This window comes from Halichoerus grypus, chromosome 7, assembly GCF_964656455.1.
Source record: "Halichoerus grypus chromosome 7, mHalGry1.hap1.1, whole genome shotgun sequence".
NCBI classification, from domain to species: domain Eukaryota; kingdom Metazoa; phylum Chordata; class Mammalia; order Carnivora; family Phocidae; genus Halichoerus; species Halichoerus grypus.
Genome location: NC_135718.1, coordinates 114,822,059 through 114,848,063, shown reverse-complemented (window position 1 = coordinate 114,848,063; position 26,005 = coordinate 114,822,059). Strand labels below are relative to the sequence as shown.

Genomic DNA, 26,005 nt, shown 5'->3' with positions numbered 1-26,005 from the left:
AAACACAGGATAAATTCAACAAAATTTAGTCAAATGCAGTGTAAATGGAAGACTTCTATTTCTGATTGTCTCCTTTCCCTTTTCATAGAAGGCACTTGTATTATTTTGGTGGTTCCAAAATGGGCTCAACCCCTGTCTTAGATATATGTGACTCCCAAATCCGTATCTTAAGCTTCTTATTTCTATGTCTGTTTCCTGAGCATTTTCCATCTCAGTGTCTCCTAGGTACCTTAAAGTCAGCATATTCAAATTTAAACTCTTTTTTTTTTCCCCCTTAGCCTTCTTCAGGCCCATGTTGTTTTCTTTCTTACTGGTTCATGGCCCTGTGCTGCCCAGTCACCCAGGTTAAACTATGAGTTGTCCTTGACTCTACCCTTTATCTCACCTCACAATTCACCAACTCCTGCCAGTATTAGTTCCTATTTTTCTTTTTTTGCCTGACCTCCCTGTACCTTGTACTTCCACTCAATTTTAGTCCTCATCATTTCTCACTAGGCTACTACAACAGCCTCCTGATTAGTACACCACTTACAGTCTTTACCCCTCCATCTCATCCCCCTTCCTAGCACTGTACTATTTAATAAGGTAGTTACTAGGAGCTACTAGATACATATAACTGTTGAGCACTTGAAATGTTCCTAGGCAAAACTGAGATGTACTGTAAAATACAAAATGGATTTTGAAGACATGAAAAATATAAAAGCTCCCAATAATTTTATATTATTAAAATAACATTTTAGATATATTAGATTAAATAAAATATATTATTAATTTTAGGGGCTTCTGGTGGCTCAGTTGGTTAAGCATCCAACTCGATTTCAGCTCAGATCATGATCTTGGGGTCATGAGATTGAGCTCCACATTGGGCTCCATGCTGGGCATGGAGCCTGCTTAGGATTCTCTCTCTCCCTCTCCCTCTGCCCCTCCCACCGGCCCTCATGTGTGTGCTCTCTCTCTCTCTCTCTCTCTTTAAAAAAAATTTAATTTTACCTGTGTCTCTTTACCTTTTTTTTTAAGATTTTATTTATTTATTTGAGAGAGAGAGAGAGAACATGAGCAGAGGGGAGGGGCAGAGGGAGAGGGAGAAGCAGACTCCCTGCTGAGCAGGGAGCCCAATTTGGGATTTGATCCCAGGACTCTGGGATCATGACCTAAACCAAAGGCAGACACTTAACCAACTGAGGCATCCAGGCGCCCCTCACTTTACCTTTAAAAATATGGTTACTAGAAACTGTATTTAATATCACATATGGAACTCTTCCTCCAGTTTTTCATCTGATTGGCTCCTTCTCATCACTCAGGTATCAACTTACAGACCTTCTCTGTCTGAACACTATCTGAAGGAATTCTATCAGTCTCAGCCCTATTACCATGTTCTTTTTTCTTCATGTCACTTTTCACTGTGCAGAATTATCTTGTTTATTTGTATATCTGATCATTGTCTACCCCCACTAAGTAGTAAATTTCACAGGGGCAGAAAGTTGCTCATTAGTGAATAAGATTTATTACTATGTGCTTAGTACCCAGAACATCTGACATATGGTAGGTGCTAATTCATTGGATGGATGGATAGTTTCTACACTGTATGACGTGGCTCAAGACTCAGCTTAAGTAGTGCCTCCTTCAGGAAGCCTTTCCTGGCTATTAAACCTCCTGAAAGCCTGGTTTATTGATTCCTCTGTTATGCACAGTTCTACAGTTGTACTTATACACTGTCTTTTTGTTTACTTCCTATCTCTTCTTTTATCCTTAGCCCTTAGTAGTTCTTCAGTATATCCATCCCCATTCTCTAAAATATGCCTGGTTACCCAATAGGCATTCACCATGTTTGTTGAATATAGAAATAAAATTTTTCTTTTTAATTAATCTTAAGTATTATAACTATATGGTAATTAATGCAGCTTATAGTAGACAGTAAACATCTGTTGCATGAATAAATGAATTCCTGTGTCGTATTTTTTTATTATAGAAACAATATAGCAGGGCTGCCTGGGTGGCTCAGTTGGTTAAGCATGTGCCTTTGGGTCCTGGGAAAATATCACTACCGTAATAGCAATTATTTTCCTTAGCCCACTTTTTCCTTTTATTTTTAATCATACAAGTAAAATATGGATGTGTATATATCACTATAAAAATAAATTTCAAATAATACAGAAATACCTAAAGTTAAAAGTGAGCCCCTTTAATAATCTTACTTCCTTCATCAGGAATAGATACCTCTGTCTTTTTCTATAAACATAAATTTATATGCAGTATGAAGTAATATATGTATAGTATTTAAATTCTGTTTTTCACATACCTTAGAAATGTTTTTAATGTTACTTCATAGTTTTATGGAACTGTCTTTTCATTTTAGAATTGAGATGGTTGTAGAGCAACAAAGTTGTCTAGTACAAAAAAGTTCCTTGGATAAAGATTCCCATTTCTAGTTTCTTCATTTATCCTTAGGCCTAATGATTTCCATTTTTGTCTCAATCATTTTAAGATTATGAATTTTCTATAATCACAAAGTTGGAAAGAGGCAGAGTCTGGATTCAGACCCAGATCTTCTTACTTCAAATCTAGTTATCTTTCTACTTATTGACAGTCTCTCTGAACTTAAGTTTTCTTAACTATAAAATGGGAATAATAATGTCTTTCTTGCCTGCTCTTAGGATAAATATGATAATCACCTGAGGAGGCTACATGTGACCTTACATTTTAACTAAAACACACTAAGGATCAGGGAAGTATCTAATCCATTTTTAGAGAACCATATTAATCTTGTAATTCAGTGTTTTGATGTTTTTTAGGTTATGGGAATAGAACTAAGATTTGCTAGATGCCACACTAATTCATAACTTAGCTTATTACCTGCATAGGTTTGGGCTTTGAAAACGGTGTGCAGTCTATTTTATTTGTTTTTTAATTTCAGATTAGAAACTAGTAAACTGTTACCAGAATAGAAAGGTTTTGGTTGAAAAGAAAACCATTCACTTTCTCTTTACACAATGCCACTTTTTTCATTTTTAAAATATCTTCCTGAAACATGGTTCAAGGATGATTTTCATATATAATTTTTCTGGTTTCTCTCTTAGCACTTTTCCTGATATATTATTTTGCTTTATCCCTCCTATGATAACCATGGGTACAAAACTCTAAGAAGCTTATTTTTATTTGTTTTACATTCAGTAGATAACATTACCATAAATATATCCAGTATGAATTATGCATCTAATATGACAGGTGTGTAATAGAAGCTTAGGTTAGAATAGCAATGACTTGATTTTCTATGATTCTGAACATCACTAAAGTGGGCTACCAGAAGTAGCCAAGAGAGAATTAGATGTAATTGCTTGCCTAAAGTGATAATATCTTTCCAGTACGTCCCCTGAATACCAATAAAGGCAGATGATTTCAGGGAGAAGCACTCCACATTTGGGAGATGGGAAAGATCAAATAAGGGTAATAATTAAAAAGAGACCAAAATGTAACACATGTAGACTAGGTGCACACTAATCATTGTTTGAAAAAGTAAGATAAAACATTACTTATTCCAAAATATTCTGTTGAAATACTTGCTTTTTGAAAAGTCAGTAAGGGCTTGTATGTGTTTCATAGAAATTTTATGGAAATAATATGAGCTTAGAAAGGAGAGAGGTACTTGACCCACTGTACCATTTTAAGAATTATCCTCTAAGAATAGGACTTGTATTAAAATCTAGAACACATTAAAGAAAACTAGCATATTGATTTTTGTTTCCTTATTAATTCCTATCTTTTGAACTTTCCCCCCACAATCTCCTTTTATATAATAATTTGAACTTGATGATTTCTTTAGTAATTAGAAAAGAAATTCGGCTTTCAGTAATAACACTTGATGTTACCTGTACTTACTTGAGAAATACTCATTTTTTTAACTTCTTGCTCGATGTATCTATTACTTTCTTCTCATTTCATTACTTTTACTTAGCAAACAAAATGATGGTTTGTTGTAAAAACTAAATGAGATAATATATATGAAGGGCCTGGCTCATAGTAAGCATTCAATTTTTTAAAAAAGCGTTGCAAATATAATTTACAATTAAGTTGCTGTCTTTGTCTCTTTGTGTTGATCTTGTTTTGAAAATATGAGAACAGTGTGAATTTTATTAAGGTGCTATATTTGCTTTGCAATTTTCTTTGCAAACCTTAGTAGGTAAGTTACAAGATTTTTAAATGCAATCATGATGCTAATTATTGAATAATACTTCTCAGTTAGACTGTGTCTATCTATAGAATGAAGTAAACGGAACACATCCAACTAAACTAGATAATAAGTATTTTTTTAGGACTTTTAAACTGATCATTTATATGGTACAGTGTTATAGTATAAATAGTCAACCCAATTTACTTTTGGTGAAGAAGAGTTTTTATGAAAATAGTTTAAACCTGAAAATGTGTTTATTTTTTTTTTTAAAGATTTTATTTATTGGGCACCTGGGTGGCTCAGTTGGTTAAGTGACTGCCTTCGGCTCAGGTCGTGATCCCGGAGTCCTGGGATCGAGTCCCACATCGGGCTCCCAGCTCAGCAGGGAGTCTGCTTCTCCCTCTGACCTTCTCCCATCTCATGCTGTTTCTCTCTCGCTCGCTCTCTAATAAATAAATAAATAAAATCTTTTTTAAAAAAAGATTTTATTTATTTATTTGAGAGAGAGAGTGAGAGAGAGAGGCCACGAGCAGGGGGAGGGGCAGAGGGAGAAGCAGGCTCCCTGCTGAGCAAGGAGCCCCATATGGGACTCAACCCCAGGACCCTGGGATCATGACCTGAGCCGAAGGCAGACGCTTACCCAACTGAGCCACCCAGGCATCCCTGAAAATGTGTTTATATCTAAGCTTGACTGTTCACTAGTATCACTTGTGGACCATTGAAAAAATACTGGTTTTTATTTCCAACTGCTGACTTTCCAGAAGAAGCTGAACAGTGATGTGCTGTTACATGTTTAACAAACCAGCTCTTAGGTAGGAGTAGGGACAGGAGGTACTGATTTGCAGTGTTTGTTGATTTCCGTGGTGTAAATATTTCCACCATAGCCAGTTTAAGCTACTAAGATAATATTGAATGTTGGGAAAAGATGTATAGTAGCACAGCATTATATAATGTTTCCATCATACAGATACAATAAACATATATAACCTAAAAAAAAAGGGTAATAGCAAAATGTAGTAAAATAATTAGGAAATAATGAATTCTGCTTTTTTATTACCTTTGTTTTTAATATAACTAATTGTAAGTTTATATAATTTAATTTTTAATAATTGTGTTTAACAGTTTAGTTTTGAAAATGTAACAGTTCTTTTGAGCTGGTACGAACTGATTAATACTGGAACTATAACATACCCATATTTTTTAAATTGGCTAAGTAATTCTGATGCAAGCAGCCTGCCAGCTTAATTATTTTTCTAAAATAGATAAGATCCTAAGTACCAAGAGGTCATTCCATAGTCAGACCCAAAATGTCTTCTCCAGGCTCATTTTAAATCATACTCATTCTCTTACATCCTCCATATTTTACCCACACTAGATTTAGATTATTTGCAGCTCCTCAAACACACCTTGTACTTTCCCACCCTCCTGGCTTTTCATTATCTTCCTTCAGCTTTGAATATCCTTGCATCATTTGCCTGACTCTTGCAACACTGTTTATTTATCCTTCTACAAATAACTCAAATGCTACTTCCTCGTATTTCCTACTGTTGGAAACATTCCCATTCCCCTTGATGTTCTCATAGTGCTTTGTTTATACTTCATTTTGAACTCAGATTTATCATTAATAACAAATGACTATTTCCACTTACTATATTATAAATTTCTAAAGGGTGCCTTTGAATTATACTGTACTTAATACTTTTAATGCCTAAAAATGATTAATGAACACTTGTTTTAATAGGAAGGACTTTATTTTAATAGGAAGGATTGTGGATAAGGCATGATACATCCTTTATTTTCTGTGCCTTTGGGAAACTAACCAAAATTTAAACTTTTTTGAATTAGATGTTTCACAACTTTTTCCCTGATAATTCCTGATTTCCTGATAATTCCTGATTCCTGTTTTTTCCTGATAATTCAGGACCATATTAATACCTATATCCTGGGAACACAAATAATATCATGATGACTCAAACTTACCAAAGAAGAATTTCATTAGAGAATATATGAAGCACTTAAGAGTGAAAAATACTAAATTATATAACAACATATGCAAATTATTTTTATTATTCTGCTTGAGTGTACTTTGTAGTGTTCCCAGCATTTGTATCTATAAACAACCTCTAAAAAAGGCAAAAATATCATGCTTTGCTTTGTGATTTGAGAGAAATTTGCTTTCGTATATGTCCTTAAGGATAATCAATCTGTTGCTTTCTGGCTTTTTATCTGGAATTAAAAGTATCTGATTGCCTTCACAATAAGTATAGACAAAATCTAAGTATATGAAGGAACTGTTCTAAGGTTAAAACAATCCAAGAATTTCTTGAAGCAAATGTAGCACATTTCTTATTAGTGGTGTTTCTCAATTTTTTTTTTTCATCTTTGACCCTAATCTGCCACCTGATGGTAAAAATTAAAATGACATCTTTTGTACTATTCAAAACCTCCATTGCAATTATTTGGATTTTTATGTATTCAGCATAGAGCCTCCAAAACTCAAATGCACATTTGTACAAATTTTATGTATTTGGTAAATGTTTGATGATTACTTTGTACTTCAGGAGAATCAGAGTTACTATTTAACTTCTATTAGACAGCGTTCGTACTAGGGAGATTTGTTTAAAATCTTACTTCCTTTATGGTGCTGTATAAAGAATCTTTTTAAAATTAGTTCTATTTAATGAGGAATTTTACTTAAATCTCCAATTGTCTCTTTTACCTTTCCCTTTTCTTTCTTCAGAACGAGGTCACTCAGACACCATGGTATTCTTTTATCTTTGGATTGTGTTTTGTATCATCAGTTCCTGTTATACCCTCATCTGGGATCTGAAGATGGACTGGGGTCTCTTTGATAAGAATGCTGGAGAAAACACCTTTCTCCGGGAAGAGATTGTATACCCCCAAAAAGTATGTACAAAGAATGCTTGTATTTGTTTTAAAAACAACAACAAGAGCTCCGGTGTATCATCAGCTAAATCCTATTATGATGCATACCTAATCCCAACCTAATATATTGAGAAAAAACAACTAATTACCAAAAAATACTAATTCATTCTGTCAGCAAAAATGTCAGTTTTTTACTATCTGCTGGGCACTATAGAAAATAAAAAAGTTCTCGTTCTCAAAGAGGCCATAAACTATATTAAACAGGTAAGTAAACAAATTGCAATACAATGTGATAAAGTCTAGAATAGAGGAATAAATCACTTACTATAATTTATGACTTAATTTTGAACATGCAGTTTACTCTGTCTCACATGCCCTCTTCTCCCCCCTTTGTCTGCCTTGCAAACTCCTGTTTCTCCTTTTCTTATTTTAATTTTTTATTTATTTTCAATTGAAGTATAGTTGACACACAAATGTTACATTCGTTTCAGGTATACAAGATAGTGACTCAACACTCTATGTTAGGCTATGCTCACAAGTGTAGCTACCATCTGTCACCATACAGCACTGTTTCAGTACCATTGACTATATATTCCATGTGCTGTACTTTTCATCCTAGTGACTTATTTCATAACTGGAAGCCTGTATCCTTCCACTCCCCTTCACCCATTTTGCCCATTCCTTTACCGCCCACCCCTCTGGCAACCATCAGTTTGTTCTGTGTATTTATGGGTCTGTTTCTACTTTTTGTTTATTAATTTGTTTTTTAGATTCCACATATAAGTGAAATCATATGGTATTTGTCTTTCTCTTCTGACTTATTTCACTTAGCATTGTGCCTTCTAGGTCCATCCATGTTGTTGCACATGACAACATCTCATCCTTTTTTATAGCTGAGTTATAGTCCATTGTATGTATGTGTGTGTGTGTATATATATATGTATATACATGCATCTTCTTTATCCATTCATCTATCAATGGACACTTGGATGGCTTCCATATCTTGGCTGTTGTAAATAATGCTACAGTAAAACAAAGGAGGGCAGATATATTTTCAAATTACTGTTTTTGTTTTCTTTGGGTAATACCCAGGTGGAATTACTGGATCATATGTTGTTCTATTTCTTTTTCTTCATACTGTTTTCCACAGTTGACTATACCAGTTACATTCCCAACAACAGTGCATGAGGGTTCCTTTTTCTCCACATCGTCTCCGGTTCCTCCTTTTAAAAAGTCAGTTCAAGGGTTACTTTCTCTAAAAAGCCTTTATTTTTCTAAGCATATTTAATCATTTGTCCTAATCCCATTTTACCTTCTACAAACTTCTCTTAAAGCAGTTATCACATTGTATTATAATTATCTGCTTAGGTATCCATATTCCTCACTGCCCAGCATAGTTCCTAGCATATAGTAGACTTAATATTTGTGGAATGCCTCAATAAATACTTGGCTGAGTAAGTAGTGCTGTGAAAGCACAAAGGAAAGGAAGTGCCTGACTCTCCTTTGGTGCATCAAGAAGGCTTCTCTTTTCATTTATTTCAACCAATATTTGTTAAAGTAAAGTACCAATTTAGTCTGAAAACACATAGATAATTCCTTAGGAATTATTTATATATGAATAAAAGGATAAGAGAGCCTAAATTAAAAAAAGACCAAGAGTATCATTACTCAGATAATGAAAGAAATTAAACAATGAACTAGGAATCCTAGTAAGTGAATTCTGATCTCAGGAGTCTCACTAACTAGCTACATAACTTTAAGCAACTGTACTATAGTATATTCTCTTCTACTAGATTATCTCTTGATCCTTTCCCAGTTCTAACGTTCTGTGATGAGGAAGGATGTACATAGATTGGGTCACTCATACTTCGTACTATGTCAGAATGTCACCAGTACCTCAAAACTGAACTTTGAAAAGTGTGTGAATATGTAATATTCAGTTGGTGAATAGGGAAAGCTGTTTTATTAAAGTGTGAGCACTAAAGATAGATGGTAGGAGAGTGGATACAAAGAATGATATGTAGGGTAACTTCAGATAAGTAAATGAAGACAGAAAGGAGGATATTAATTTACAGTGATCTTTTTTTTTATGTAAGCTATAGCAATAATCCCAATGTGCAAATTTAGAATATATGACCAAGGCACTAGACATACCTTTATAAATCTCATTTGAAAAGAAAATCAGGGAGCACCTCAGTTGTTAGAGCACTCTTGATCTCAGGGTTGTAGGTTCAAGCCTCACATTAGATGTAGAAATTACTTTTAAAAATGTTTTTTTAAAAGAAAGAAAGAAAATCAGTAATGTTAAGTACAAGTCAGAGAGCAGACATGAGCTCAGGTAAATGATGGTCCTTTTGTGCTTACCAAAAGGTAAGCTTATTGCCTCCTCATATTGTTCTTGCCTTACTGAGCAATATAATACATTTACTTCTCAAGCTGATTGCTCAGATGAATTGTTGATATTTTTATATAAATGTTAATCCATGCCTCCTTTTAAATAGTTCTAACTTATTGGCTTCTGTGTAATGAAATTAGTGAATAAGAGTTTTTCATTCAGTTTCATTATTGCATATTTTCATAACCCTAGGAAATACAGTATATGGTTTCCTACATTATAATTTGCAAATTTATAAGAAAAATGTTCTGCTAGATCGCCACATCCCTTTTCATCTTAAAAAGACAAATATTGGAATAAAATTCATTCTACTTGAAAAAGAAAGAAGAGCTATTGGTGGAGTCCAGTGGAGGAGCTTCATTTAAAAATTAAGAACACAGTTAAATGAATCTTAAAATCAGTTCTTAGGGATTAACAGATCATATTGCTGAGCACCACATCCAGATCCAGGAAGTATTTTTGTTATCTCCATTTTAAAACTTAATTTTTCTCTGTCTCTTGACCTCATGTTAAGTGTATTCCTCCCAAGACTTTCACATTTTTGGTAACATCAAGCACCCACATAGTCAACTGTGGATCATTTTAAGACTGACTCTTAAAGTAACATGAAATTGCAGTTCTTCACTGAGGCCTAATAATGAGTTCACTGGATAGGGATTTATCCAAAAACTGCATTATCGCTGTATTGGATGGATGGGGGAAGGAACAGGGAGGTATGTAAATATGTTAAAATCTTCATAAAATTGGGGCACCTGGGTGGCTCAGTCATTAAGCGTCTGCCTTCGGCTCAGGTCATGATCCCAGGGTCCTGGGATCGAGCCCCGCATCGGGCTCCCTGCTCGGCAGGAAGCCTGCTTCTCCCTTTCCCACTCCCGCTGCTTGTGTTCCCTCTCTCACTGTGTCTCTCTCTGTCAAATAAATAAATAAAATCTTTAAAAAAAAAAAAACTTCATAAATTTATTCTAATTAGCAGTGGATAACCTCTCCAGTTGATTAATCAAGATATGGCAATATACACACAGTATTTAGAAATATGAAGGATAAATACTAGGAGAGATAGCTACAAATTCTGAAATTGTTGGTCTCTAGAGAATGAGAAGAGAAGGTGGCAAGGAGACTGCTCTTTTTTTGTTAATAACCTTCTAACATGACTAGTATTCCTTTGTTAAATTTTGTAAAAGAAAAAAAAACATAAATGTGATGCTGAAAATACGTGGCTATTCTAGTTCCCATAAGATGTCACAGCCTTTAAATACATGTATTTAAAGAGCTGATTATCCAGAGATTAATAACAAACAAATCCATGGATTACAGTTCTAGTCTATTGGCAGTTTGTGTACTTAAAACTTTTGTGTAGCTAAAATTGGACTCCAAAATAGTGGGTACTAGTACCTGAAAGAATTTGAATGCTGTCTTTCCCATGTAAAAATAGAACATTCCTTAAATTCAATCCATGTTTGTGATATCCAAGCTTCATTTTATTTAATGACCTCAAAAAACAAGGTAAAACTCCTTCAAATGCAGAGTAAGGCAATTTGAGAATAAAAGTGCAAATAACACAGTTCATTAATCTGCTAATCTTTTTTCTCTTGAGTCTTTATTAGCATATGATGTACACATTAATATATAATTTCAATCAGATCAAGGATCTCATCTGGTTTATATTTCTGGGGTTTAGAAGAGAGCCTGGCATACAGTATGAGAATAAAATATATTTGTTAAGTGATTAATGAAATTCAATAAAACTTCATTTTGATATTGCACTATTTAAGAAAAAAACTAAATTGGTGAGATCTTTCTAAAATAGAAAATAAAAATAAAACCATTTTTCCTCTTTAGCCTGTGCTTGTTGATGGGACATATGTGAATCTCGTTGCTGTGATAAAAATGTGCTTATTTGTGAGAAACATAATGGTAAGTGCACTCAATTTGCTTATTATTCCTTAGGCCTATTACTACTGTGCCATCATAGAGGATGTGATTCTGCGCTTTGCTTGGACTGTCCAAATCTCAATTACCTCCATGACATTGTCGCCTCATTCTGGGGACATCGTTGCTACTGTCTTTGCTCCCCTTGAGGTTTTCCGGTAAGCAAACTACCAAAAAGTCTATCGAAGTTTTTTTCCCTTAGAAGACACCCAATACTTACAAATTAGAATTTATTAAAACTTATACTTGAAAGGCTTAAATTTCCCAACTTTTCTCAAACTTCTCATTGGCATCAGAGTTGGAAAATCCTCCTTGAAGGTCTAAGAGGTTAATTCTTACAAAGTTAAAAATACTACTAATGATGGCTTATAAGCTTTTTCTAGAATTGGGCTCCCTTAGAAGGGTCATGAATGGAAATTGGGAGGTAAAAAGTCTTAATAGAAATTAAAATAAAAATCTTTTGAGAATCATTATTTGCAATTTGACATTCTGGGTTATTCAGGCAGCTTTTTCACTGGAAACAAAGGAAATGCCAGAGGAATTGTCTTTTAAATCTTCCTAAAGACATCAGTGATCTAACAAGATAGCCTAAAATCTGAGTAAAAGCAGGTACCCCAAGGTAAGCGAAGCATTAAAGCTAATTTTGCTCTAAAGAAATTTGCTAAACCTAGAGACTTTTGAGATTCAGTTGTGATAACAAGTTCAAATTTGTTTGACCTAATAACATAGCTTGAAAATATGTAAAACAAAAGCTGATGTTGCTAAAAAGTAGTAGATAAATTTACAATTTTAGAGGAAGATTATAACATACTTTTCTCAGTAATAAACAAATAGTCCCATTAACCAACTTGACCTAATTGACATATACAGAGCACTGCATTCAACAACTAAATACACATTCTTTTATTTGCATGTAGAACATTTACCAAAATTAACCACATGCTGGACCATTAAGTTTCAACAAATTTCATAGGATTAAAATCACAAAAAGATAACTGAGAATCCCCAAATGTTTAGAAATCAAGCAATACATGTCTAAATAACCCATGGGTCAAAGTTGAAATTGTAATGGAAATTTTAAAATATTTTGAGCATAATGAAACTGATAATGTGACAGAGAAAATGCAAGTTAAAGCCATGCCAAGAGGGCAATATGTAGCTTTAAATGTATACATTGGAAAAATAAACAGCTTCAAGAAAATTTTAAAACAGCAAATCAAACCCAAATGAAAGTAGAAAGAAGGAAATACAAAGAACAGAGATTAATGGAATAGAAAATATAAAGTAGAGAAAATTAGGCCAAAGTTCTTTAAAAAGATGAATAAAATTGGTAAAATGTCTAAGTATGACTGATGGAGCAAAAAAGGAAAAAATGCACAAATTACAAATAACAAAAATCCTCAAGATATTTTTTTAAAAGAGTAAGATGAGGGGTGCCTGGGTGGCTCAGTCAGTTAAGTGTCTGACTCTTGATTTCAGCTCTGGTCATAATCTTAGGGTTGTGAGATTGAGCCCTGTGTCTGGCTCCATGCTGGTCATGGAGCTTGTTTAAGATTCTCTCTGTCTCCCTCACTCTCTACCCCTTCCCCCCTCCCCTTCTCTTAAAAAAAAAAAAAGAGTAAGATGATATTATGAGCAACTTTATGCCAATAAAGTAAAAAATTTAGATGGAATGGACAAATTCCTTGAAAAGCACTGTTTATTAAAACCAATAAAGAGATGGACATTAAGGAGGGCATGTGATGTAATGAGCACTGGGTATTATATAAGACTAGTGAATCACTGAACTCTACCTCTGAATCTGATAATACACTATATGTTAATTAATTGAATTTAAATTAAAAAAATAAAACAATAAAGAAATATAAAATCTGATAGGTTTAGATCTATTAAAGAAATCATTCATATTTAAATCCTTCTCACAAGGGGGGTGCCTGGGTGGCTCAGTAAGTTAAGCATTCAACTTGATTTCAGCTCAGGGTCATAATCTCAGGATCATGTGATGGGGCCCACATCAGCTCTGTGCTCAGCAGGGAGTCTGCTTGAGAGTCACTCCCTCTCCCTCTGCCCCCTCCACGTGCATGCACGCACAATCTTTCTCTCTCTCTCAAATAAATAAATCTTTTTAAAAAAATCCTTCTCACAAGGAAAACTGTAGGTCCAGGGAATTCCTCCAAATATATGAGGAGGAAATATCAGTTGTACATAAAACTCTTCCAGAGGAAAGAGGCAGTAAAAGGAACACTTCCCAGTTTATTTTGTGCAACCAGCGTGGCTTTGATATATAAACCTACGAGGACATTCCAGGAAAGACCAACCAGTCTACCTCACGTAGAGTAATGCAAAACTTCTGAAGAAAATATTAGCTAATGAATCCAACAACATATAAAAAGCATAATACATTGCAACCAAGTTAGTTTCATTCTAGGAATGTGAGATTTAATATTCAAAATCATTTAACATTTAAAAATTAATCTGTTAACTCACCACATTAATAGAATAAAGGGGGAACATCCTTCATGTGTGTAGAAAATACCATTGAGAAAAAGTCAGTACATGTTCATGAATAATTCAAAGATTATCTACAAAAAACATAAATAAGATCATATTTAATGGTAAAACACTGTAAGCTCTCCCTTGAGATCAGGAATGAGATTACTATGCATGTTGTCACTTCGTTTTAACATCATACTGCAAGTATAGGTAGTGTAGTGGAGGGTGGGGAGGAGACAGTGTAAGAATGAGAAAGGAGGAGCACCTGGGTGGCACAGTCTGCTAAGCGTCCAACTCTTGGTTTGAGTTCAGGTTGTGATCTCAGAGTCGTGAGATCAAGCCCTGCGCTGGACTCCACTCACAATCTGCTTGAAATTCTTTCTCCCTCTCCTTCTGCCCCTCCCCCCAGCTTCCTCGCATGCATGCTCTTTCAAATAAATAAATCTTTTTTGAAAAAAAAGAATTAGAAAGGAAAAAAATAAAACTAATTATTCATCCATGACATGATTGCATATGCAGAAAATTCAAAAGAATTTACAAATAAGCTATTATTTTAATTGTAGCTGTGTCCTTGAATACAAGGTCAATATAAATAAAAATGTTCTAAAAAACAATCCCAAATAACTAGAAAATGAAATTTTAAAAAGCACACCATTTTGAATAGCATCAGAATATATCATATACCTAGGAATAAATTTAATGAATGATTATGTGTACAAAAATTGACAAGCCAGTTCTATAATTCATATGGAAACAGGACGAAGAATAGCTAAGACTAGGGGTGCCTGGGTGGCACAGTCAGTTGAGCGTCCAACTCTTGGTTTTGGCTCAGGTCCGATCTTATGATTGTGAGATCGAGCCCCACCTTGGGCTTTATGCTCAGTGTGGAGTCTGCTTGGGTTTTTCTCTCCCTCTGTCCCCCCCTCCCCCGCTCGCTTGTTCTCTCTCTAAAAATAAATGAATAAAATCTTAAAAAAAAAAGGATAGAACAGCCAAGACTATGCTGGAAAGAAAAAAGTTAAAGGACTTATACTCTCCAATATCAAGACTTACTATATAGCTATAGTAATTAAGACAGTGTCTGATATTAGTGAAGGAATAGACAAATAGTCCACTGGAACAGAATAAGGAGTCCAGAAACAGATCCACATATACATTGACACTACCTGATTTATGACAAAGGTGGTTAAATAACAGTGTAGAAAAAGAGGTTCTTTAATAAAATGATATTGAATCAACTGGATATCCAAAAGGGGGGGAAATGAATCTTGACTCTTATTGTATACTGTATACAGTATACAAAATCAGTTCCAGGTGGATTGCAGAACTAAATATGAAAGGTAATCAATAACCACTCTAGAACACAGGAGGGCGCCATAAAGGCAGCTTTGGGTGTGTGATAATATTATATTTTTTATTTCTGAGTGGTAATTACACAGTGTGATCACTTTATAATAAGTTGCCCACTTAATGATTTGCACAATTTTGTATATCTATGTAATACTTTAATTTAAATGCTTATTTTAAAGAAAGCAGCCTAAAAAAAGGATTATCATCAAAGAAGTGAGTTAGGTTGACTGCTGACTTCTCAACAGTAACAGTGAAAATCAGAAGTCATTAAAATGATATTTTCAGAGTGCTAAAAGAAAATAATGGTCTACCTAGAACTCCTTCTCCATGGAAAATATGTTTCACAAATGAAAATGAAATAAAGATATTTTCAGACATGTTTATAGCATTCCTCTGAGTCAGGATGGGCACATCTATCACAAAGTCTGATAAAATAAGATAAAACCCGGAAACATTAAGATAAACCTGAAAGATAAAGGTTGAATCTGGAAACAGTGTACTTGTTGCTGTTAGTGCTCTTTCCCAATCATGTGTCAACCCTCTTCTTCTTCACTTTCCCAGATGTCTAGGTCTAGGACCTGAGACTCTCCATCACTACAAGACCTACGGCCCTCCCACTTCTTTCTCTTCCACATATGATGCTGCTTTATGAATTTAAAAAAAATTTTTTTTCTAGTAAAGAAAAAACTCACTTTTTAAATTCTTGATTATTTCATTTCTCCTTTAAAAATTATTTGCTTAATAGTAGAAGCAGATGTTCTATCACCCATGAAAAACAAAAGCAAAAAGCCTCCTTTGAATCTACTTTCCTCCTCCAACTCTTGCCCATTTCTGTCTCCTTTACAGCAGAATTCTTCAAAAGATGTCTGTACTTGGTATCTCCACTGTCTCACTCCTCCCCATTCCTTTAATTCAACTCAAATCTTTTTTCCCAATACTCAAACTCAATTGCTTTTGTTAATAATCTACAATAACAACAGTAATAATAACAGTAATAGCAGCAAACATTCATGTATTGCCCACTGTGTGCCTGGCACTGTTCTAAACACTTTACGTGTATTAACTTAGGAATCCTCATAACAGTCTTATGAGGTAGATACTGTTACTGTCCCATTTTGCTAATGACACTGAAGCATAGGTTAAGTAACTAATCCAAGGTCGTTATACCTAGTAAATGGTGGAGTCATGATTTGAATCTAGACAGTCTTTCAGAATCTGTATTCTTGTATCATACTGCCTCTCTGTTCTGCTAAATCCAGCAGTCAGTTCTCTGTACCTACCTTACTTTACCTCTCAGCAAAGCCCTTTTTTCACTTCATTTCTCAGAAGCTATACCCTTACATCTTCCTAGCTGTTCCTTCTCAACTCCTTTACTGGTTCTTACTCTTCCCAAATTGTAAATGTTGGACTGTTCCAGGGTTTAATCCTATGCCCACTTCTTGCCTCCAGTTATATTCTTCCTAATCCCATGGCTTGTGCAGTTCTCCAGCCCTGGACTCTCCCTTGAACTGCAGACACATACCCATCTAGCCATGGGAATTTCCCCCTTTGCCTAGGCCATTCTGGTTCCCTCCCCACCCACCACCACACATCTTTTCCTGTTTTGATGTTCTAACCCTCATTCCTTGTTTTTATTTCATGAGTGGAAACTTGATATACGGGGAGGGTTACAGGTTGCAATAGTAAGTTCAGATTTTATAAATAATTTGCCTACTTACCCCATTTTGCTAAGGCGATTTGTGTGGAACTTCTTCCGCCTGGAGAATGAGCATCTGAATAACTGTGGTGAATTCCGTGCCGTGCGGGACATCTCTGTGGCCCCTCTGAATGCGGATGATCAGACACTCCTAGAACAGATGATGGACCAGGATGACGGGGTACGAAACCGCCAGAAGAACCGGCCATGGAAGTACAGCCAGAGCATATCCCTGCGCCGGCCTCGCCTCGCATCTCAGTATGTATGGCTTCTGCTTCTCAGAGACGAATTTCCTTCAGGTTTTGGCCCTGGCTAACATTTAAACTAAGATGGTATGAGGTTGACCCACATGAAATTGCTGGCATTTAGCCATTTTTCACCTACAAGAAAGCAATAGCAGCAATTTCATATAATCCAACCTATAGAATGTCTGAACACATAGAGTAAAATGTCATTTATACATTAATTAATGCATTAAAGCTACAAATTTGACATTAAAAGTACACTGGGGAGGGCGCCTGGGTGGCTCAGATGGTTAAGCGTCTGCCTTCGGCTCAGGTCATGATCCCAGGGTCCTGGGATCGAGTCCCGCATCGGGCTCCCTGCTAGGCGGGGAGCCGGCTTCTCCCTCTGCTCTGCCTCTCTCTCTCTCTCTCTCTCTCTCTCTCTCTCTGACTCTCATGAATAAATAAATAAAACATTTAAAAAAAAAAAAAGTACACTGGGGAAAATTTGTTGGAGAATAATTTACTTGACACTTCAGTATGTTTTGTATACAAATAATTTTCAAGTTATAAACTTTAGGAATCCTGGCTCTGCCACTTGGCCTCTATGTAACCTTGACCAAATTACCTAATTTCTCTATATTGCCCTTCATCTGAAAATTGGAATTAATATGATCCCTGCTTATAGAGTGGTTATGACATGGAATTTAGACCAGTTTCCTCACAGAAAGAGTTCTTATATATAAATAGCTTATATAAATATAAGTTATTATTATTTTTATTTTTTTACTGAAATAGCCACAACAGTATTTTTATAAGTCATTAACTTTGTATGATCCTAAAAGGAACAATAAATGTAGAATATATTGTGGCTGCATTTGGAACTTAGAGACAGATTTCACAGTGGATTGGAATGATGGGGAAGACTTAAGTTGAGCATGGGCAGTTGTCTAAAGGATAAGAGAGTGCTTGACTAGGACAGAGGCACAGTAAAGACATAAGGGGTAGAAGGAAAGCCATGTGACTAGAACTATAGTAAAAAAAAATTTAGCTGAATGGATGAAGTATGATTGTAAAAGGCTGGAAAATACAAGCTTGATCATACATACAGGCAGGAAGGATTCAAAGAATGTTTTTCTTTTTTTTTCGGGGAATGTTTTTCATGGAAGAATGACATGAAAGTAATATTTTCATAAGTTTTAATGGCACTGTGCAAGATACTTTTGGAAATGGAACACTAAAAGCCAGAAGACCAACTGGAAGGCCACCACAGTATTCTGAAATATCAGACATCAAGGACTTGGGTTAGGATGCTTTACAATAGGACTAAAAATAGTGTAAGGAGATGGTAAAGGAAGTAAAAAATAGGAGGTGGTAATAGTAACCCATAGATACAGGAGAGCAGAGTAGAAATTGCCCAAGCTTCAAATAGAATTTGGAAGTTCTCTGAAGAGGACAAGGTAGAGAAAAGAAAAGCAGGGAGCTAAGCCTGAGGAAACACAGGCAAGAGAAAAAGAATAAACAAAAGGAGCAGGAAAGGAATGGCCAGGGAGGTCATTGGCAAGAACATCAAAACAAGCATGAGACTGTTGTAGTAAGGAAGCAGAGTTTGAAGAAGCAGGAGGAGGGGGGTGCGAGGGCTGGTGGGGTCAGCAAGGTAAGTGCCACAAAGGACTGGAGGACTGGAGGTCTCATTGAGCTACTAAATGTGAATGTCTTATCCTTGTTAGTCACCAGCAGAGGGCAATCTAAACATATACTATTTCAGCTTCAGAACCAGGGAAGCTCTTTGGAACTAGATTATTATGTTCAGTTTCAGGTATTAAGTGGAAAAACACTGAGATACTAGATTGCAACCAGAGGAAGGTGTTTAGAACAATGGAACAGGTTATGTTCAATGGAGAGAGCAGGAAATCTAAAATAAGAAGTTCTGAATTTGAGTACTGACTTTGGGACTCCTGCAGCCTTTAGCACATCCTTTACCTTTTTGAATGTCGGTTTCTGCCTCTGTCAAGGGGGAATAATGATACCTACTTCACGAAGTACCACTTGTACCTCATAGGGCTTATGAACTGCAGATTATTTTAACATTATCAAATCCCATTTTTCATCTAGTACAGGACTCTCTTCTACTGATTAGTTCATCTTATGCTAACTGACAGTTGTCAGTGATAATGAAGTTTATAACTAGATGGGGCACCTAGTTTTATTGTTGGATGATTATCGTGGTGGATAGCTTATGTTAGGCTGAAATAGGCTTCACTGTAACTTTAACCAGTTGATCCTAGCTGGGCTCTCATAACTTAGTCTCCTTCCTCTTCTACATCATACCCTGTCAACTTGTTGAAGACCACTGTCATGCCTCTCCTTAGGTCTTATCTTCTGCTGGTTTACTCACCTAGTTCCCATGTGTACCTCAAATGGCAGTATTTCTATCAATGCTCATCATAATTCCTTTACTGATGCTTTTTACGTCCATTTTCTCACTTGATATTGACACTGTCTCCATGAAGTAGGAGTACTATTATGTGAAATGGGTATTATTATTCCTGCTTTATAGAGATGAAGATTAACACTCAAAAAGGTACATCATACAAAGTCAGTACTCAAAACTCAGATCTTCTTTTTTTACTCAAGTAAATTAACATGCAGTGTTTTATTAGTTTCAGGTATACAATATGATTCAACATTTCTGTGTATTACTCAGCATTCATCACAATAAGTGTACTCTTATTTCCCCCCATCCTCCCACCCACGTCCCCTCTGGCAATCAGCAGTTTGTTCTCTGCATGTAAGAGTCTGGTTTTTTTGTTTGTCTCTTTTTTTTTTTTTTTCCTTGGTTTGTTCACTTGTTTTGTTTCTTAAATTCCACATGTGAGTGAAATCATATGGTATTTGTCTTTCTCTGACTTATTTCACTTAGCATTATACTCTCTAAGTCCATCCATGTTGTTGCAAATGGCAAGATTTCATTATGTTTTATGGCTGATTTTTCTTATTACCTTCCTCTGGTTGCAGTCTAGTTTCTTAATGTTTTTCTAGTAATACCCAAAATTGAGTATGAAACTCCAGGAATCGTCCATCGGGTGCAGTATATAATGACCATTTACGATGTACTTTTAATGGTGATAAGATGGGAAATGTACCTAATACTGTGAACATGTTTGTATTTTAATAATGGACTCAATGCTTTTTTTCCCCCTTATTCCACTAGATCCAAGGCTCGTGACACTAAGGTATTGATAGAAGACACAGATGACGAAGCTAACACTTGAATCCTCTGAAGTCTAGATTAACATCTTTGGTTTTCCTACTCTACAATTCTTTCCTCGACCAACGCAACCTCTAGTACCTTTCCAGCCGAAAACAGGAGAAGACACGTAACACATTTTCCGAGCTCTTCCAGATCGGATCCTATGGACTCCAAACAAGCTCACTGTGTTTCTTTTCTTTTCTTCTGGTTTAATTTTCATTTTCTATTTTTAAAACAAATATTTACTTCATTTTGCCAATCAGAGGACATTTTAAGGAACAAAAACATAGTATCTTATGGATTGTTTACAATCACAAGGACACAGATACCTATCAGGATGAAGAACAGGCATTGCAAGGACCCTCTGATGGGACGGTACCGAGATACCTCGGATTCCGCTGGGCCCGGTTTTGACTGGTTGAAACCGGACATTGATTTTTAAATTTTTTGTCAGTTTATGTGGAGATTTTTTCCTTTCCTTCATACCCAGCGCAAAAGCACTGGCCGCACTTGCAGGGAAAGTGCAACTTAGAGCAGTACCTTCATTCACGAAGCTACTTTTTAATTTGATGTAACTTTTCTTATTTTGGGGAGGGTTGCTGGGTGGGTGGGAAATATGATGTATTTGTTGCATATAGTTTTCTCATTATTTATGAAACTTAACCATAAAAGAATGCTATAACTCCTGTGCAGTGAAGGTGGTAACAGGGAAAGAAGATGGGAAGCTAATGTTGGACAGCATTTGAGGGTTAGTCCACAGTACCTCTTTCATGAGACAACTTGCACCAGTTTGACTTTTTCTTTTCTTTCTTTTCTTTTCTTTTCTTTTTTTTTTTTTAATTTTTAAGCCAAAGTTTTATTACTGATTTTTTAAGTTGCTGCTGCTTTACAATCCTGAGCATGTCTTTCATAACAAAGCATCTGTATACTTCCACATAACCGGCTGAAATTTCTTAAGGGCCAGATACTTTTTTTTTCTTTTTCAAGGAACAAATGTGGAATATATTTGCCCATACTCCCAACCATAACAACTGAAGTTATGCCTTATTGAGCTTCATTATTTAGGGTAATTGAAGTATAACCTTTACTGACTCTGAAGGAGAAGATGAAGCTATTTCAGAAACTCCCTATACCCTATTGGATAGTTTTCCTTTTGAAGTCACTTGCTTTAGCCAGAATTTGATCAAATTAAAAGTCTGTCTTGGGGAAACCATATTTGTGAGAGCAAAGAACAAACTATCCTTCTTCTGTCACATTACATGAATAAAACAGACCTTGGCAGCCATTTCTCCCAGCAGTTTTAAAGGATGAACATTGGATTTCATGCCCTCCTATGACAGAAACCTTTTAAGATTTTTTTCGGTCTAAACTTGGTCATAAACAAAAGGTATATTTCTTATAGACATCTCAGACTTTCATGGTCTATGCACAATGCCCATTTTTACTTGGTCTAATTTCTTTCCTACGTTCCTAAGTCATCCATATAAGCCCCAAAACCTTAAAGGATTTTGCTTCCTTGAATGTAGTTGGCATTAAATTGAGCATTTCATTATCTAGCAAAATTAATATAATACCAGGAAAAAGTGAAGTATGTTTTAATCCTCCCATCCCCCCCAGATCCAGATGAAGATTCTAACATCAACATCAGTGGATTCATGAAAGTAAATCACTTCTGTCATTTTCAGCTTAATCTTAGGCAAAGAGACAAATGAGTGGAAGGGCAGCTATTATTATCACTTAACTTAGTCTTGAAAATATATGGCTGCTGCCCCTTATAACACCCCTCTGGTCAGCAGCTCTTCCGCCTTGTATTGCAAGTCTTCACTCGTCCCTGTAAAGTTATTGTTACTACCAAAATTCTATCAATTAACTGACAAAGAGTTCATTTTTAAAGGAGTTTATTCCATTTTTATTCTGACAAGCTTCCAAAGTTTTTTTCCCTTTCCAAATTGAGATTTTTTTCTGAAAAATCATACAAATTTTTGGCTTTTGTTGTTTTTTTATGTTTTGCCAAGCATGTTCCTTGGCCCAAAACTGAAGAGGAAAAGTTTAATTACTTTTTTTTAGTTTAAATGAATTAAATAATTTATAATAATCAGTGGTAACAATTTAGTGACCCTTAATAGATTAAAGGTTGCATTATTTATACTTGGGATTTTTTTTCTAACTATTTTGTTTTTGTACTTTAAAACTATGGGGGAAATATCACTGGTCTGTCAAGAAATAACAGTAATTATTACTGAGTTGGATAAGTCCAGTGGACCAGTCATTTCTTATACAAATAAAACTGGTGGTACTAATGTGTATCCAGAGCAATTTGAATTGTCAACTTCATTTTCTGTTAGTAACACTATATAATGACACACATAAAATCTTATAGTTGACTTCTAGTATTTGAACTCCCCACTGTTTTTCTTTCAGTGTATCCTATGGCCAATTTGATTTTTCTTCAACTGTTATGATTCTAGGCCCTAATCAGTATTATTTTTTCATAGATAATACAGTGTTAGAATTTGTTCCTTTTCTGATGTGTTTGTCCTGTTGGCATAGTCTATTCAAGAATGATAAGACTTATGTAACTTTCAGCTTACCATGACAGATGCTCAAATAAGTATTTAAATACACAGCTTTATGTGCCTGGTAAAGCTGTAAAGAGAAAAGAGGATTTTTCCTCATCAAAAGCAGTTTGGGAGACAGAGTAAACATTTAAATTTTCTTCCTTGAAAAAAAGGCAATGTGCATTTTTCTCATCTAAGTTTTAAATGCTCTAGCAGTTGCCAATGCTATGTCCTACCTAATATTTTATTGGAGATATTGTATACTGAAACTCTCAGAACTCTTAGGAAATTAATATCAGAGTCATTTTAAAGAAGCAGCAATCTAACCAAAGGTAAAACTTTATCTGATTTTAGGTTGAGAAATTCTAGTTTTATTTGAGAATCAGTTTATATCATCACTTTAAATACCCACCAAAGGAATAAAAAGGAAGTATTAAATGAAAGAATAAAGTCATTGGTGTGTAGAGAAATCAGAAGACAAAGAAAAGTGGCTTATTTTCTACTCACAAATATGCACCTATACTTACAGCTGCCTATGCCATTAAAATGGAATCCTTGATGAATTCATACCATATAGAGAGACAATAGAATGATCAAATTTAAGTCATTAATTAGGTTATATTGGTAATTTTTAAGATTGGAAAGAAGTTGAAAACCCATATACAACTTTCTTTTCCAGTGTCTCTCATTTTTCTCCTTAAGAAAGCTGCTTAACTTCAGAGTCAGAAGCAATGATGTGAGAGAATGCCAGTCAGTAACAGTAACCTATATGGACCCTTAAAGAAGGAAAATGGGGCCTGGCCCCCAGGATCTGCAACTCCCCAAAATTTTCAACATGGAGAGTTTGAAGATTTTAATAGATTTTACTAGAAGTAAGTTGTTGATATATGGTATCCTTCCACCATGTTTTGACCAAAGTACATTCATGATAACTACAGAAAGCAGTTCATCCTTTAAGAGGTGAACTAAGGCAAGTTAAGAATAAAAAACAAGTAACCTATTACTGAGTTGTACAGGCATCAGATGAACAGACATTTAGGTAGAGAAAAATAAAATGATTGTGGAGATAGCAGAGAAGAGCAGGAAGGTGTTGGATTGTGGCAGCAAGAAGCAGGGCAGTTAAAAAGTGTGTGAAATCAGTGGCATTGGTCATGCCTCGCTGTCTCTCCTTTAGTGGTTATGTTGTTGGTAGAGACCTGCCTTTATTTTCCCATCATTTTTTTCTCCCATTATTTTGCATTATTCAGGAAATAATGCCCAAATGCAATTTCCTAAGCAATGACTAGGAAAACTTCTTAACCTAAGGAAACTAATTTAGAAGATAACCTTATCCATGGCATTATTTTATTCAAAAACTTAAAATTCTTTGAAGTGATTGCACTGTGGTAAACAAATTTCAGAATACAGTTCTCCTTAATTTGCATGAAATTTGCCTGTCTCAGAAAATAAGTACTTCTTGATATATAACATATTTAAATTTTTTAAATTAAGATTCTTTCTCAGATTTAAAAAGAAAAATCATGTTGAATCTATGGCTTTTTCAACTACAAAATTGCCACACTTTTCTCAGATCTAATAAATAAGCCAGGATCATTACATATAAGATCTAGTCACTAGGTTAAGACAATACAAGTTACGGTAGACTTCAGAAAAAGGTGAAGAAGAATAAATCAGATTTATCAGCCTTGTTCATTTTATGATGCATAAATTTTATTTTTATGTCTTGCTTATGATGATTAGGAGAGTTAAAATGAGATTTTACAAATACTTAAAAACATTTCTACATTTCAAATATCAGTCTTGATAGTAAATCTTAAAAGCTAACTTTCTGCATTACATTTTCAATCTGTACAGTGTCAGAGCACATGTGGGATAGAATTGATTATATTAGAGCGTAAGAAATTTGTAATGGTCAGTGCTACAGACCAGTGATTTAACCAGCATTAAACCACATTCTACTCACCACACATGAAAAAATAAAATCATCTCATTAGATTGGAAAGAGCTTAATTTAAGCAATATGAGAAGTTTGAGAATGGAGATGAGCCTCCTGACTGGTACACTTAATAATGGCCTTTCTTGTATGAAATTGACAAAACTCTGATACTGAGTTACCCCTTAAAAACAACCTTCCAGAATGTATTTGCTTACTCACAGTGGAAGAGGAAGTGAGAGGGACAAAACTGAAGTGAAAAGAATCATTATACTAATTTTCATCTAAAATACGTTTCCTTGTAGCAGACCTTTGGTTTATTTTATTAGTATATCAAAGCCACCTTCAGTTTTTTTATGGTGCCGTCAACCTGAGGAGGACAATCAAATAACCAATTGTTTGCCTTGGATTCAGTGTGTCTGCTAATTACAGTCTCATCTTGTATACCTTCAAAACCAGTTACTTGACTCTACTTCCACCATATTACCTTAGTTCTTCTATGCCACTACAAATCAGAGAGAAGACTTACTACCAGAAAGGTGTGGACTTATAAGAAAGAGCAAGGATTCCATCTCACTACCCAAACTTCCTGATGTTCCTACCCAGACTTCCCTGATTGTCCTGTAACACCAGCATGGTGGGAATAGGGAGAAAGATTGTGGGGAATCCTGAAAGAATCCTGTAATTGATCATGACATTGTTATTCTTTTGAAGTGTAAAGTAAAATTGTGAGCCACTCACATTTGCAAAAAGAGCATAATTGAAGCTTTATCACATTAAGATTAATTTCTTGCTATATTCTGGATTAGCACAGAAGCTTGTATCAATGAAGACTATTTAGGAGGGGAATAGGGTGTAAAATGTATCTGTCTTTTCAAACCCTCTCCCTCTACTCATGTTTCCTTCACCCCCTACCACATTGTGTTGGTCAAATGATACTATTCTATGAAACCCTGAGCTATAGTTGTCAAAAGTAACTATGGAATGTGATTAGTCCTCTGTGGGTGCTTCTTTCCCTCTTTTTTCTCCCTTGCTTTCTTTCTTACTCTCTCCACTCTGGTAAATGGAAAAGGTGACGTCAAAGAATTGATGCTTGCTTGGACTCATGTTGTATCTGTGA

General features: G+C 35.2%; 1 protein-coding gene across 1 annotated transcript in view; it reads left to right on the top strand.

The window, feature by feature from the left end:
* The window catches only part of XPR1 (xenotropic and polytropic retrovirus receptor 1), a 232,609-nt gene extending 211,608 nt beyond the window's left edge, over positions 1-21,001 (top strand). The window contains exons 12-15 of the mRNA XM_078078100.1: positions 6,909-7,075; positions 11,397-11,536; positions 16,954-17,175; positions 20,356-21,001. Of these exons, the coding sequence (XP_077934226.1) occupies positions 6,909-7,075; positions 11,397-11,536; positions 16,954-17,175; positions 20,356-20,416 (590 nt within the window). The 3' untranslated portion in view covers positions 20,417-21,001. The remainder of the gene's footprint in view (positions 1-6,908; positions 7,076-11,396; positions 11,537-16,953; positions 17,176-20,355) is intronic.
* The last annotated feature ends 5,004 nt before the right edge of the window (positions 21,002-26,005 follow it).